Here is a 12,659-nt window from a genome sequence, read left to right as displayed (position 1 = left end):
GACCCTGACATTTGATTTGTTCCTCCATTGCCACTGTTTATTTCTGCTCTTCCTGTTTGTGCTCAACTGACCGTAAGAGCCGTTCCTGTGAATGCTGGGTAAAAAGAAGAAGAAAAAAAAAATGGTGGGGTGATGTTGGTTGTGGTTGTGGTGGGTGGGAGGGGTGTGTGCAATGTGTCAAAGATCACACGGCGCAGAAAGAGACAGAAAAGACAGCTCTCGACCACAGTGCTAACATGTCAACAGAGATTAAACTAGTTTATTATTTTCAAAGAGGGAAAAAAAAAAAAATTACGAAACAAAAAAAGCAGTCATATTTTACACTAGTGATTATTATTAAATTTTTACAACCATTCAGTCTGCATAACATAAAGAAATAATTCTACATCTTTGTTTATTTCGTATTTTTGGTACTCTGATTTATACATACAAATAACAAATACAGGAACTTTTTTTCACAATGCATATAATCTGTGGGCAGGAAGTCTTGCAGGTGATCAAATGTGTGTGTGCGTGTATGTGTGTACAGTGTACGTGTGCACGTCAACACAAACCAATTGCCCGAGACCTATAGCACATCCAAAAAAACAAAAACAAAAGTACAGACGCCTGCAGTCAGAGCCACCGACTCTCTTTAATGCAACACAATTCACGCAGGCGAAAACCGAGGCCTGCCTTTTCTCAAAAGTCTTCTCACCTCCTCCTCCTCCCTTTTTTCTTTCCTCTGGGACTCAGAGGCGTCCTCTCCTCACTCATCTGGCGGCAAGTCTCTCTTACTGCTGCAACTCGTACCCTTCTCGTCGTTAGCTGCCCCGGGGCATGTTTCCTTTTTTTTTTCTTACTTAATTAAAAAGTCTTCATTAAATGTATTGTATTTCATACAATTTGTACAAATATATTCAACGTCTGTCTCTCCTCAACTCCAGCAAGAAGAAGAAGAAGAAGAAGAGGAAGAAGAAGAAGAAGAAGAAGTAGGGGAAAAGAGGAGCGGGGGTTCCTGTTACACAGGTGCAAGGTGAAGAGAGGCAGGTTTGGAGAGTTTGGAAGAGGTCGTTGTAAAGGTTTTTTTCATGTCTGTTTTTGTGATGTTTGTGTGTGGTGGAAAAAAAATGGCTTTTTGTACACAAATGGAGCTCCTTATCATGTGGATCAGCTGGGAGGACAGCCTCTATGTGGTGGCGGCGGCTTGGGGAGAAAACGTCTCTCCCTGGTTGGAGGGAAACAAAATCTTCCCCCCTTTTGGAGGTCAGTGCGCCACAGTCAAGTCAAGTCTGCAAAGCATTCAGGTACATTTGGATTTTATAAAAATAAGATACAACTGAGGACAAAGGTAGCCGAACCCTGTCGTTCTCGCACCGCAGCTCGGCGGTGGGACAGGGGGGAAGGGGGGTGGGGGGTGGGGTCGGGCCGAGGAGCAGTTTATTTGTCTTTTTAGGATATGGAAGCAGGTCAGCAGAGGTACCGAGGGATATGGTGGTGGCGAGGTTGAGGGTTAAGGGGCTTGTGCAGCACAGGGAGGTCTAACCCATGGCTGTGACCATACTGGAAGGGTGGTGGGGGGCAAATGAGGGGTGCATGGGTGTGGGGGTGGTCAGCATGTGGCCGGAGTGCGAGAAGGGAGGGAAGGAGGACATGTGGCGGGACAGGGCGGCCGGGCTGAAGGAGCTGCTCTTGTCCATCAGGCTCTTGGAGAAGTCGTCCATACCGTCCTGGGACTTTTTGCTCTTCTTGGACTTGCTGGACATCTTCCTGTTCCTGGTCTGGATGCCTTCCTTCTTCATGGTGAGAGGTCGGTTGATCTGCTCTCGAAAGGAGACAGAGAAGGTGGCAGATTAGTATTTTTGTCGCAATATATTCGTGGCGTTGTGTTCACATGCAAGATAGAAATCTTAAAAGTGGAGAATTTCGAACTTGAAGACATTTGTGGCTCCGTTTCCACTGAGCGACACAACAAAAAAAGAAACCTTAAGTGGAAGGGTGTCACCAAGTTTCAAAGTAAGTAAGAAAATGTGGCACACACAGAACTTTTAGTTTTCTTTGAGGCAGATTTGGGGTTTTTGGGGAGACATAATGATATGACATATGAGTCCCATTTCAGGGCAAATCTGCCTGTCCCATCCTGAAACAGAAGATTGTTTATATACTCTTTGTGTGTATGTGTCTAACAGTGTGTGTGTGTGTGTGTGTGTGTGTGTGTGTGTGTGTGTGTGTGTGTTGGGGTGGATTTAAATGTTGATTCATTTAAGCTGAACTGTATCTGAGGATGTGACTGTGCCAGAAAGAAAGAGAGAAATGGGAAAGATGGAAAGAGTGTGTGCAGAACAGAGACGGAGAAGGGTCTGGCAGCTGGTGCCGACCACAGAGACACATGGCCACGACGACCGCCGGCGTCGGCCAAGTCCTCCTCTCCACCCTCCTCCTCAACCGTGTGGCCGTCTCCTGGCCAAAATGGCCCCAGCTGCCATATTCCAGCATAGGTTTAGCCGGGAATGAGAGCTTGGATGATGGAATTCCGACTGTGGGCCGGATTATGAGGGGAGGTGGATGAGGCCGGCTGGCTTCCTGATCTTTCTGAGCGGTTCTTCCCGGGGAAATGGGTGCAGGGAATTCTTCCTCGCTCTCTCTCGCGCTGTCTGAGACATTGGCATTTTTTCACTGACTCTTTAAGCAGAGTGGCCTCTATGATTAGCAGAGGACAGAGATCTGTGCCTGCCCACCCCCCCAGTGATGTGGTTTCATTCTCTAAAATGTGGCTTCATACTTGGTGACTTTCTCTGCCTTGCTTCCAGCTCTGAAGCGTGCTACGCCCACCTTATGTTGGTCAGGCCTGTGCTCTTTAATGCTGTGATGTCTACTGTCTCACAGAGGAAACCTTGGGCCCTTGGCCTGCGCTCGGCCGCCGCCACCGCCCCGGCACATCAAACAAAAGCCAAGCCAAGGTGTTTGAGTCAATAACGACGGCAGAAAACACAGCGCAGCCCCTAACATCCTCTCTCCCAGCACCGGCAGCTAACCACTTGAAACCTCAGCCCTCGTATACAGTAGGTGTCAAAGCTGAACACACTGTACTTCACTCAGAGATAGAAAGATGAGAACGTCATCTTTCACACGCGGTGACTAAATCCCTGATTACTGAAAAGAGGCTGTCTATGTTTTAGGTGTTAACATGTTTGTGGAAACTTTTCACAAGCTTCTTATCTAAGCCAAAGCTTACAGGACAACAGCCTGCTACCATCAGGTGTTTTGGGACATCACACACACACACACACACACACACACACACACACACATATGCAAGGACTTTGCTAAATTCTCCATGAAGAATGTGGAATTTGTTTCAAAGGGAGCAAACCCCAACAGAAGTCTGGATTTACCAAAATAAACTCATTTCACAATTACGCCAAGGTCGGGGCCAGTTCAAATGCTAATATGTGACTGGGAAATATTATTCTTCTCTCCTTTAAACCTTGGTCTGATCTGTTTCTGCAGTGCCTAACTATCTGCCAAAAGTAACATGGGAAAATGATTTAACAGGGAGCGCTTGCGTGACAAGCAGGGCAGCAGAGCAGGATACTCTTCCCCTTACACACAGGGATATAAGCAACCTTTATCTGTTGTCTGTGTTGGGGGGGGGGATATTACCTACATGTGGCCTCAGAGCAGTTAGCCTGCTTATTATTATTATTAGTTTCAACTTACAATGGCCGTTTGATTAAAAGTGACAGCTTTGTGCACAGGAGAGGGAGAGAGAGGGAGAGATAAACGAGTCCCTGGGGTTTTTCAGATTGAGGATGTGAAATGATGTGGTGAGGCGCTAACCAACCCAAAACGAATCATGCGGATTGGTGGTCGGGGGGGGGGGGGCCGTCCCTGGCGCGCGTGAAACCAAAAGGCTAGAAATGAGGAAAGAAAAATATCCGGCCTGGAAATTAATCGAATTTTAATTAAGCCCTCTTCTTTAATATTCAAAATCAAGGCGGCTGCGGGCTTAGTTCACTTCGGTCTTATACATTTTAGATTCGCACTTACTGCCAATAAATCATATAAATTCTACAGTATTTGTTATCGCCTGGCCCCGGAAATTCTCTGCAGGGACAAGTCCGATCAAATATTCAGAGGAGGAGGGGAAAGGTGCCCAGCAGGACGTGATGAGAAAGAAAAGGAAGAAAGAGGGTGAGGAAGATGGAGTTGAAGGAATACATATTCAGTGCAGCCTTTTTGATGGGTAAGGATGATATCCTAGGAAGGGTTATTACTTACATTGTGCAGTTTATAGTACAGGCCGCAGGCGTTACACACCGGGTCCCCGTTGGCGTTTCTCCGCCACAGCGTCGTCGTTGTCGTCTGGCAGTTTGCGCATGACGTCCCTGCCCGTCTGGCTGCGGACTGCACAACAACACACACACACGCCAAAGAACGTCACATCACCACGTAATAACCTGATCAACTTGAAGGTTTATTCTGACACATTTAACACCAAGATTCAGAGCTGCCATTCCTGCAGAAAGCGTGATTTATTTTAGGACTGAAATGAGGATGGAAATTTTGCGTTTTATTTGGGCACTTAACCATGACATAAGGAAAAAATATGGGATTTAATTACATCACATAAATTCGGGGTTTTGAAGATGTCTTTGTGTGATTTTGGCAGCCCTGTATACATGGCGTCTTGCATAGTGGCCTGCTACATCTATCTATATATACATGCAATAAAGACAAGGCCATTTCATTTCCTTTCACTGCACTTTTAATGCATTCTTTATTCTCACTCATGTGCATTGTGCAAAGCTATTTAAAAAAATACTTAATTTTGTTTGTGTGTACACTCTTAATGTCCACCCACAGGGATTCTTATTTTGAAAGCTGAAAATAGTTTAAAATAAAGACTGAAATACCAAAAACAGAGCTGCTTTCACTCGAGGCTAAAAATAGCGCCATAGAGCACATACCTCCTGGAGAATAAATATTTACAGAAGACATAAAAGCAGTGCCTTGAAATGGGAGAGCTATTAAATCTGATTAAATTTCCCCTTTAAAGTGCGTGTTTGTGCCACGAAGGCTTGTTTTAAATGGCGACCTTAAGGGCCTGAACATATAGATTTGGTATCGATTAAAAAGGGTCTTATATAGGCCTACGTGTGTGTGTTTTAAAGATGATTTTGAAAACATGGACGTTATGGACAGGAAGATATGAACACACCATGCAGTGAAATGAACCATAAGCAATAATTGCACGCCAATTAAAAGCATAATAATAATAATAATAATAATAATAATAATAATAATAATAATAATAATAATAATAAAAGAAAAGGTGGGTATTTTTTAGCTTCGCTGCAGGCTTCAGCAGAGTAAAACCCTCTCTTCATCCTGACACAGTGAAAGTCATGTCTTCCCATGGATTTAGCTGCCTGTCTGTCTCGCAGCCCAGTTTGCTGCAATGGCTTGACATTGATGTTATAATCTCTAAAAAAAACAATCAATAGACACGTGACCGCAAAGGACACACTAACGTAAATGACTACATTATCTCAGGGAGGGATTTCCAATTATACACACGGGGTGGCCTAGTAACCCCTGCTGCTGTGTGCTGTGAATAACCAATCAGATTTAAGGAACAGCCCGGAATAAGTCATATGATGATGTGTGTATAATGTCTGGCTATATGATCTTTACTTGTATTGCTATTTTGTTGCAGTATTACCATCTTTTGACTTTTTTTTTTTCACCCTCTTGATTTATTTTTTTTTTTTTATCCATTACGCCAATGCTGTCAATTCACCAAATCCTTAAATAACTGAATCTTTTCTGCCATCAAAACGTTAAATATGAGCAGACAAGCTATTATTTGCTCGATGTGATAAATTATCAGATTGGCGGCTCACATCTTGGTCTTAAATCCTCCAATGATGTCACTTTCTGCCCTTTACATAAGATTTGTTTTATTCCTCCGTAAATAAACAAAAAAAAAGGTCCAATGTTGCGTGGCAATTGCCCACCTGACCATCCCCGCGTATTTAATTTAATCAGAGATTATAACACTAAACAATCTCGAGTCGTGACTCTGTGCTGGCCTGGCTCGGACTCCGCAGCCTTTATGTTTTGACTGGGGAAGCGGTCTGTGTTGTTAAAAGCGACTTATCTGCGCTGCTCAGATATCCGGCAGCCCTTTCCTGGGAAGTCGGGTTTTCACATTAGAGGCGAAGGTGGAGGAGAGAAAAAGGTCCAGTACAGGACTGGGCAGCCATCTTTGCCTCGAAAGATTTTTCTTTTGCATAAGAAGGCATGCAGGGAAACTCCTCTGAAGCTCATAAGAAACGCAGCTTTGATGAGAGGGGCTTTCCCTAAAATAACTGCAAACTGCAACAACAACAAAAAATAGCTCAACCTGAAGCAATCATAAGAATTGCACACAAAAAAAAACTAGCCTACCAATAGCCCAAATGTACTAAAATGTCAAAATAATATTCATATGATGGAGCTCATTGTGCGTTTTTGAATGCAGGCCTGCAGCCACAAGCTACAGAAGCTCTCTTCTAATGGAGGCAATGCATCTCCAAAATACACATGGGGCCTATTGTTTAAAACAGAATACTGTGAATCAATGACAATTTGAGCAAATAAAAAATAGCATCGTCATTGCATTTAAAAAAATAAAAAATAACTGTGCAGTTTTTTCTATGGTAGTATCTGAAAACAGAGACCTGCACTTGTCGAGTCAATTTCCTGCAGCTAATAGGCCTACTTCTTCCTGGATAGGGGAAAAACAGAGAGAGAGACGGACATGTCATCAATAGAGAAATGTGGTGGAGACGTACCAGCCGCCGCTTGGGTTTGATGAGAGGGCGATTCTGCCCGTTCATCTTGTGATAGAGTCCGCAGGCGTTACACAGATAGTGACCCGTACCGTCCCGCCTCCACAGCGGAGTTGACGTGGCTCCGCAGTTCACACACTCTCTACCTTCTGCAAGAGCCCAACACACACACACGCACACACGCACACACACACACACACACACACACACACACACACACACACACACACACACAAAACATGGAGACAGTGTCCAGGTCAGTTGGTCCTTAAAACATAATTGTTGATGCATGTAAATTAAGCTTAGATTGTGAGAAGATTTTTTTTCATAAAACATGCAATATGCAACAACAAACATGAATAACAGCTACAAGCATGACTTTTACTGCCGCAGATATTTTACAACACACACACACACACACACATATAAAACACGTGGTAAGTGTTGGTGGTGAATATAGAAGTTCTGTTAAGGTCCATAAAGCAGAAATGATTTAAATAAACCACAAAATATTTAAGTTTCATACAGTACGTGTCCTGAGTCAGGATTTTCACACTAAGCAAAATGCACTTTGGCCCGTGATGATTTAAAAAAAATAAAAATGCAAAGCCTTCTTCTTTCTCTCATCAGCCAATCTTTCATAATAATAGTAATAATAATATTAACATGAATCATTATTATTATTTGTCTATGTCTTATAACAGGCTGTGAACCTTTATTTTGAAATGATTGAGGTGGTGTTCGTGTTTGACTGGCACTTCTCTAGTGACACCGACAGGTGAGACGCGCACTAACAGTTTCATTTGATTATAGTAGAGCAATTGAAACAAGGGCTCTGCAGTCACAGTCAGATTATTTGAAAACAGAGACTCACACAGGGCTTTTGTGCAACGCCAATAGCCTTTTTGCATGTTCATGCAGCCGCACTTCCCCTTTTTTTCGAGCTGCAGAAACAAACACAGCCCAACATCTTCACGAAGAGAGATAGACGGATGCGTCCGGGTTGTTCAGCGTTTTGACGTGACAGACATGCAACCACCTGGATAAATGTGTGTTTCTTTCAAATTTGTTTCTCTCTCTTTCATTTCTGATGCTGAAGTCAAACAGGAACTGTCGGATCCAGTGCACTGCTTGAGTAAAAACAGGCCTCTGCGATGCAGATTTTGTGTACTGCACAAGATGTGTTTAGGTTTTAGTTGCATGAAGTTTACATGACAAACACGCACTGCACTGTTAAGCTTATTAAAAAAGGGGAAGACTCATCAGATCGAGAAATATCTTAAAATGCACATTATCTCACATTATCCTCGAATTAAAATTTGTATTTGCATTAAGTGAATGGTGCTTAATAACCCCGAATGATATGCATCGACTAATCCACTGTTTTCTATACTCCCATCAAAGCCGCTGATATTAATCTCATTACGGAAAACTGGTTTTCAGCTGAGCAGCAGCAACCTTTAAAATAATTAGCCCCCCCTCCCCACACTCTCTCTTTCTCTCCCCTCCCTCGATGGTTCGTGCCCTCTGCCACGGCGGCGGCTCACCCGATTTTTCCCTGTGAATGAGCGAGCAGCATCCGGTGCTCTACCGCTGGGTAAACAATGCAACTGTGGCGCGCACTGGTCTGACAGTAATGGGATTATCTTAAACATATAAACGGGGCGACACAGCCCAGAGAGCTGGCTTCCCCATCTCCCTCTCTCTCCCTCTGTGTTAGTGTAGGGGAAGATGGGGGGGGGGAATGACCTAAATTAATCTAAGCACTCAACTCTCACTTTGTTTTGTTGAGGGAAAAATATCCAACGAAGTCTGGGAAATAGACATTTCCATAGTTTTTAGTTGTACATTTTATCAGTCTTTTTTTTTCAACAAATGTATTTCATTTATTTATAAACACTTAAAATATGTTTGTTTATTTTTATCTTAACTTTAAAAATTCGATGTAATAATATTCTTATTATAAGGATTATTATTATTATTATTATTATGAGGATTATTATTGGTATTATCAGATGATGAAAGAAAGAGCTTTGAGGCATTTTGATGCGCCTGTTTAGCATATAGGTTGACCTGTATGGCCCCCCCCCGAAAGGAGAGCTTGTTCTTGTGAGGGATGAATGAGCTGCTCATGGGCATTTTTTTTTTTTGAGTATGAGATTAAACATGGCTGATCATTAAGGCTGCAAATCTGGGGAATAATGTTAGATCAAAAGGGAATGTAATAAAGCGCACGCCTACCTGAACAGGACCTTGATTTTGGTCTTGTTTTGGAACCATAACTAGAAGATGACCCACCTATCAGGCTACTTGGTGGGAAGAGGCCAGGGCCGTATTCAGGGACATAGGATGGGTATGTGGCGATGGGGTGGTGGGCAGAGGATGACCCTGCTCCGATTGATGCCACGCTCCGGCTGTGAGCTGACTCCAGTTTCATACTCTCGGCCAGGGTCACTTGGTACTTTATGCACTCTTTATCCTCCTGCCGCCCGGAGCTGCTGCCCGGGGTGGATATGCCCGGGTCTGGGGATACATCTTTCGGTGGGGTCGGGGGAAACGTGAAGAGGTGCGGACTGGAGTGACCAGTGGGCAGGGAGGAGGAGGAGGCCGGGGGGTAGACGGACAGGCTGGCCGGGGAGCCGTGGTGCAGGGGGTTCTTGGGGAAGGGACTCAGGTTCCAGGGAGAAGTGCTGTGGTGCGGGGCGATGCCTTTGCTCCCCTCCAGCCAGGGCAGAGAGCCGTGCAGTAATGAGGGACGGCACACCTGGCTACCTGGGGCAGCACAGAAACACAAGAAAACATCACAACCTGACCTCAGTCTGCGACAACACACACATAATAAAAACACACACACACACACATGTATTTGCCATTTAGCTGTGTAGAGTCTATCTGTAGGCCTAAACAACCACTGGAAGATGAATGTGAACACCCATTTACGCACTGATTTACCAAACACATTTACTGACATGTACAAGTTTTATTTTTAATGTCACACAAAGCCCGGATTTAATTTGCCCCCAGCTGTTCATTCACTTTCTATCGAGATTCGGTTGCCGTCTAGAAATCATCCGAATCTCTCTTATGTAGGCAATAGAAACTAGAGTTTCATGTGGCCACGCACGTGCATAATTTAGCTTTTTGACCTTTACCATTAAACAGGCCTTCATGCATCTGAATACGTGTAAGTCAAAAGCTTTAAAAGAAACAACGTCGTGATTGACTGTTGAGGAAGTTAAAGTCTACAATAAAGGGAACTCCACATATAACTGCGTGCTACTGAACAGTATATTATAATACATGTAAATATCGTACGCAATACCAAAATAGTCCAGGTGTATCTGTGACTTCTGTGCCAACATGTTTATTTATTTATTTTAAATCGGTAACTAAACACTTGATTGATTTGGATAACAAATTACGCACGGGCTTTTGAAAAACTTCGAACATATGAGTCAGCTGAATGTAATATATTTTTTTCTCTATGTTTGTGTAGTTTAGACTGGAATAGAATGTGATCTACAGAAACCAAAGACAAACTGGAGGTAAACCATACATATTTACGGCGTGGTTTCACAACACTTTACGCTCTCGGGTTTTTAAGACGAAGCCAACTCAGGACAAAACCGAAACCTGGTCTGCATCACAGTCAGATAATACAAATAATTCCAAACACAGTGACAGTAATTGAGTATTTGCTGCGGGGGAATACATTACGCACAAGGATCTAAACAGGATCATGTGCACATTATTAAATAAAAGGCCTAAACAGGCCGTTTACTTACTGTGTGGAGGAGGAGGGTACCTCTGGACGGCTCGGACAGAGTTTCCATAGTATGGAGAGACGTGGTTCCCCTGTGCATCGATATTAAAGAGTACATCCACATCGTCAGCGAGCTGATACTGCGAAGGGTCCATGTATGAGTGGCCGAGGTGATGTGAGCCGGGATGCTGCTCGTTCAACACCGCGGGATGATGGCTCATCCATCGTGGCTGATCCGCACTTACTTCCATTGCTTTGCCTTTTTTTTTCTTTAATAAATGTTCATGCACGCCGAAGCAAACCGGTACAAGTCACAAGATAAGAAACAATCTGTCCCAAATCCGTTTTTTTTTTGTTAAATCCACAGGTTCCACGCTTGCTTCCGATCACCTGGAGACAGAAAGTAGAATTTATTGTGTTATTTTCTTAAAATTGTTCACATGCAGCACGACTAAAACAGGCAAGAGGCTCACGCTTTAAGTGAATTTACCCGAGTTAAAATAATAATAATAATAATAATAATAATAATTAAACACGAAACATACCCCACATTACAAATGCAACAAAGGTGTTGTCATATAAATACGTCCAAAATGGAATCCAGTCCTCTCAGAAACAAATGTGAGTGTTCCAGCCCAGCTCAACAAGTAGTGGAGGCTCGTGCGGGCGCAGGGCTTGTTCGTAGCGGATGGCTTCACTGCACACTGACCAGCACCAGTAAGTTTAACTCACTGATCAAATCTCTGTTTGTGCGCAGTTGTAGCCCTCTCCATTAACTCCGCTCCCCTCTCTCTCTCTTTCTCTCTCTCCCTCTCTTTCCCTCTCGTCTCTGTGGCTGTTGCTCGCTCGCCCTTGCTCTGCCTCTCTCTCGCTCTCTCTCTCTACGGCTCCCTTTTCTCTTTTTTTTTTTTTTTTTTTTACAGTGAAGGCATTCTTTCAGGATGGCGCCAGGCAGCTCAATGCTTGCAGACAGCTGTGGCGCGACGCAACTTAAGGAGGGTCTGTCAGTGTCATCAGTTAAGGGGAGGGGCCTGCCCTAATTGAATATAACGTGGGCCAGGAGAGATGCAGAAGTGCAGCAAGATTTTTTTTTTTTCAATGACCTTACCAAAAAAGATATTATTTAAATACAGATATTTCTGTTAAATCGGCCCTAATAAAACTTTACACCCAAGTTAGGCATGGAAACAAAGAAATACACATTTTTAAAAAAACTAACAAAAACAAAAAAAACATCCACCTCATAAAAGCATCTGAGCTATAAATTAAAAAAAAAAAAAAAAATCAAAAATACAGAATGATTTTTCTCTTAATACGTGTGTTCGACTAAAGTGTGCACTTTTTCAAAAAGTATGCAGCAGTGTGTGTGTGCAGAAAGGCTGCAGCAGAGCCTGTTGCTCTGGGCCAATGGCAGGTTGTGGGACATGCACGCTCTTAAAATTGTGACAGTGCGTCCTCTCGCGGTGACAGGCACATTATTCTAATGGAAGATCCGAATTGAGCCTAACTTCTCACCGTGAAGCAGGCGCGGACAAGGAGACTGGGAGACTTTAGACTCCAAAAAATAAAATTAAAAAAAATGAAGGAAGGAAGAAAAACTCCTAATGTAGGCTTTTATTGCCTGTCAGTTAACTCACCACTATCTGTGCAATAAGCCTCAAACAGACAAGCAACGATGGCTGATGTCATTATTTATTCAAAACAGTGCATTAAATGTAACACGATAGCGCCGCGCTTTTCATCTTTTTCCAAGTTTAACAGATAAGCAACTATAAGATAAAGTGCAACATTTTCCCTCTAAATCAGAGAGGATTTCACCCTGCTTGTTCAGTGTCCCACAGGCATGATGCCGCGCGTTATTCACTCCATTGCGCGGCAGAAAGGGGGGAGTATTTTATGTCTAAAGCCCAGTTTGGTTTCTCCATATTCTCTCAGATTGGCAGTGTGTAATAGCAGAGGTGTGTGTGTGTGTGTGTGTGTGTGTGTGTGTGTGTGTGTGTGTGTGTGTGTGTGTGTGAGAGAGAGAGAGAGAGAGAGAGAGAGAGAGAGAGAGAGAGAGAGAGAGAGAGAGAGCAGCCTCG

The 12,659-nt window shown here is 43.5% G+C and overlaps 1 protein-coding gene across 10 annotated transcripts; it reads right to left on the bottom strand.

Annotated features, from left to right (window-relative positions):
* Positions 1-232: 232 nt before the first annotated feature.
* Positions 233-11,465, bottom strand: gata3 (GATA binding protein 3). 10 transcript variants are annotated; one of them, XM_078243110.1, is made up of 7 exons: positions 11,124-11,465; positions 10,601-10,968; positions 9,114-9,587; positions 6,908-6,964; positions 6,705-6,751; positions 4,261-4,386; positions 233-1,802 (listed from the first exon to the last, which is right to left on the bottom strand). In XM_078243110.1, exons 2-7 carry the CDS (start codon positions 10,827-10,829, stop codon positions 1,521-1,523), a joined length of 1,215 nt encoding a protein of 404 aa, XP_078099236.1. In that variant the 5' UTR covers positions 10,830-10,968; positions 11,124-11,465; the 3' UTR covers positions 233-1,520. The 10 variants fall into 10 exon arrangements, with proteins under 10 accessions (XP_078099236.1, XP_078099231.1, XP_078099232.1 ...); XM_078243105.1 differs by having other exon boundaries at positions 9,057-9,587; positions 11,124-11,464; XM_078243106.1 differs by having other exon boundaries at positions 233-1,799; positions 9,057-9,587; positions 11,124-11,458.
* Positions 11,466-12,659: the final 1,194 nt, after the last annotated feature.

This window comes from Sander vitreus, chromosome 23 (genome assembly GCF_031162955.1).
Source record: "Sander vitreus isolate 19-12246 chromosome 23, sanVit1, whole genome shotgun sequence".
NCBI classification, from domain to species: Eukaryota; Metazoa; Chordata; class Actinopteri; order Perciformes; family Percidae; genus Sander; species Sander vitreus.
Note: the sequence above shows the minus strand (reverse complement) of the source record. Positions and strands in the feature narration are given on the sequence as shown.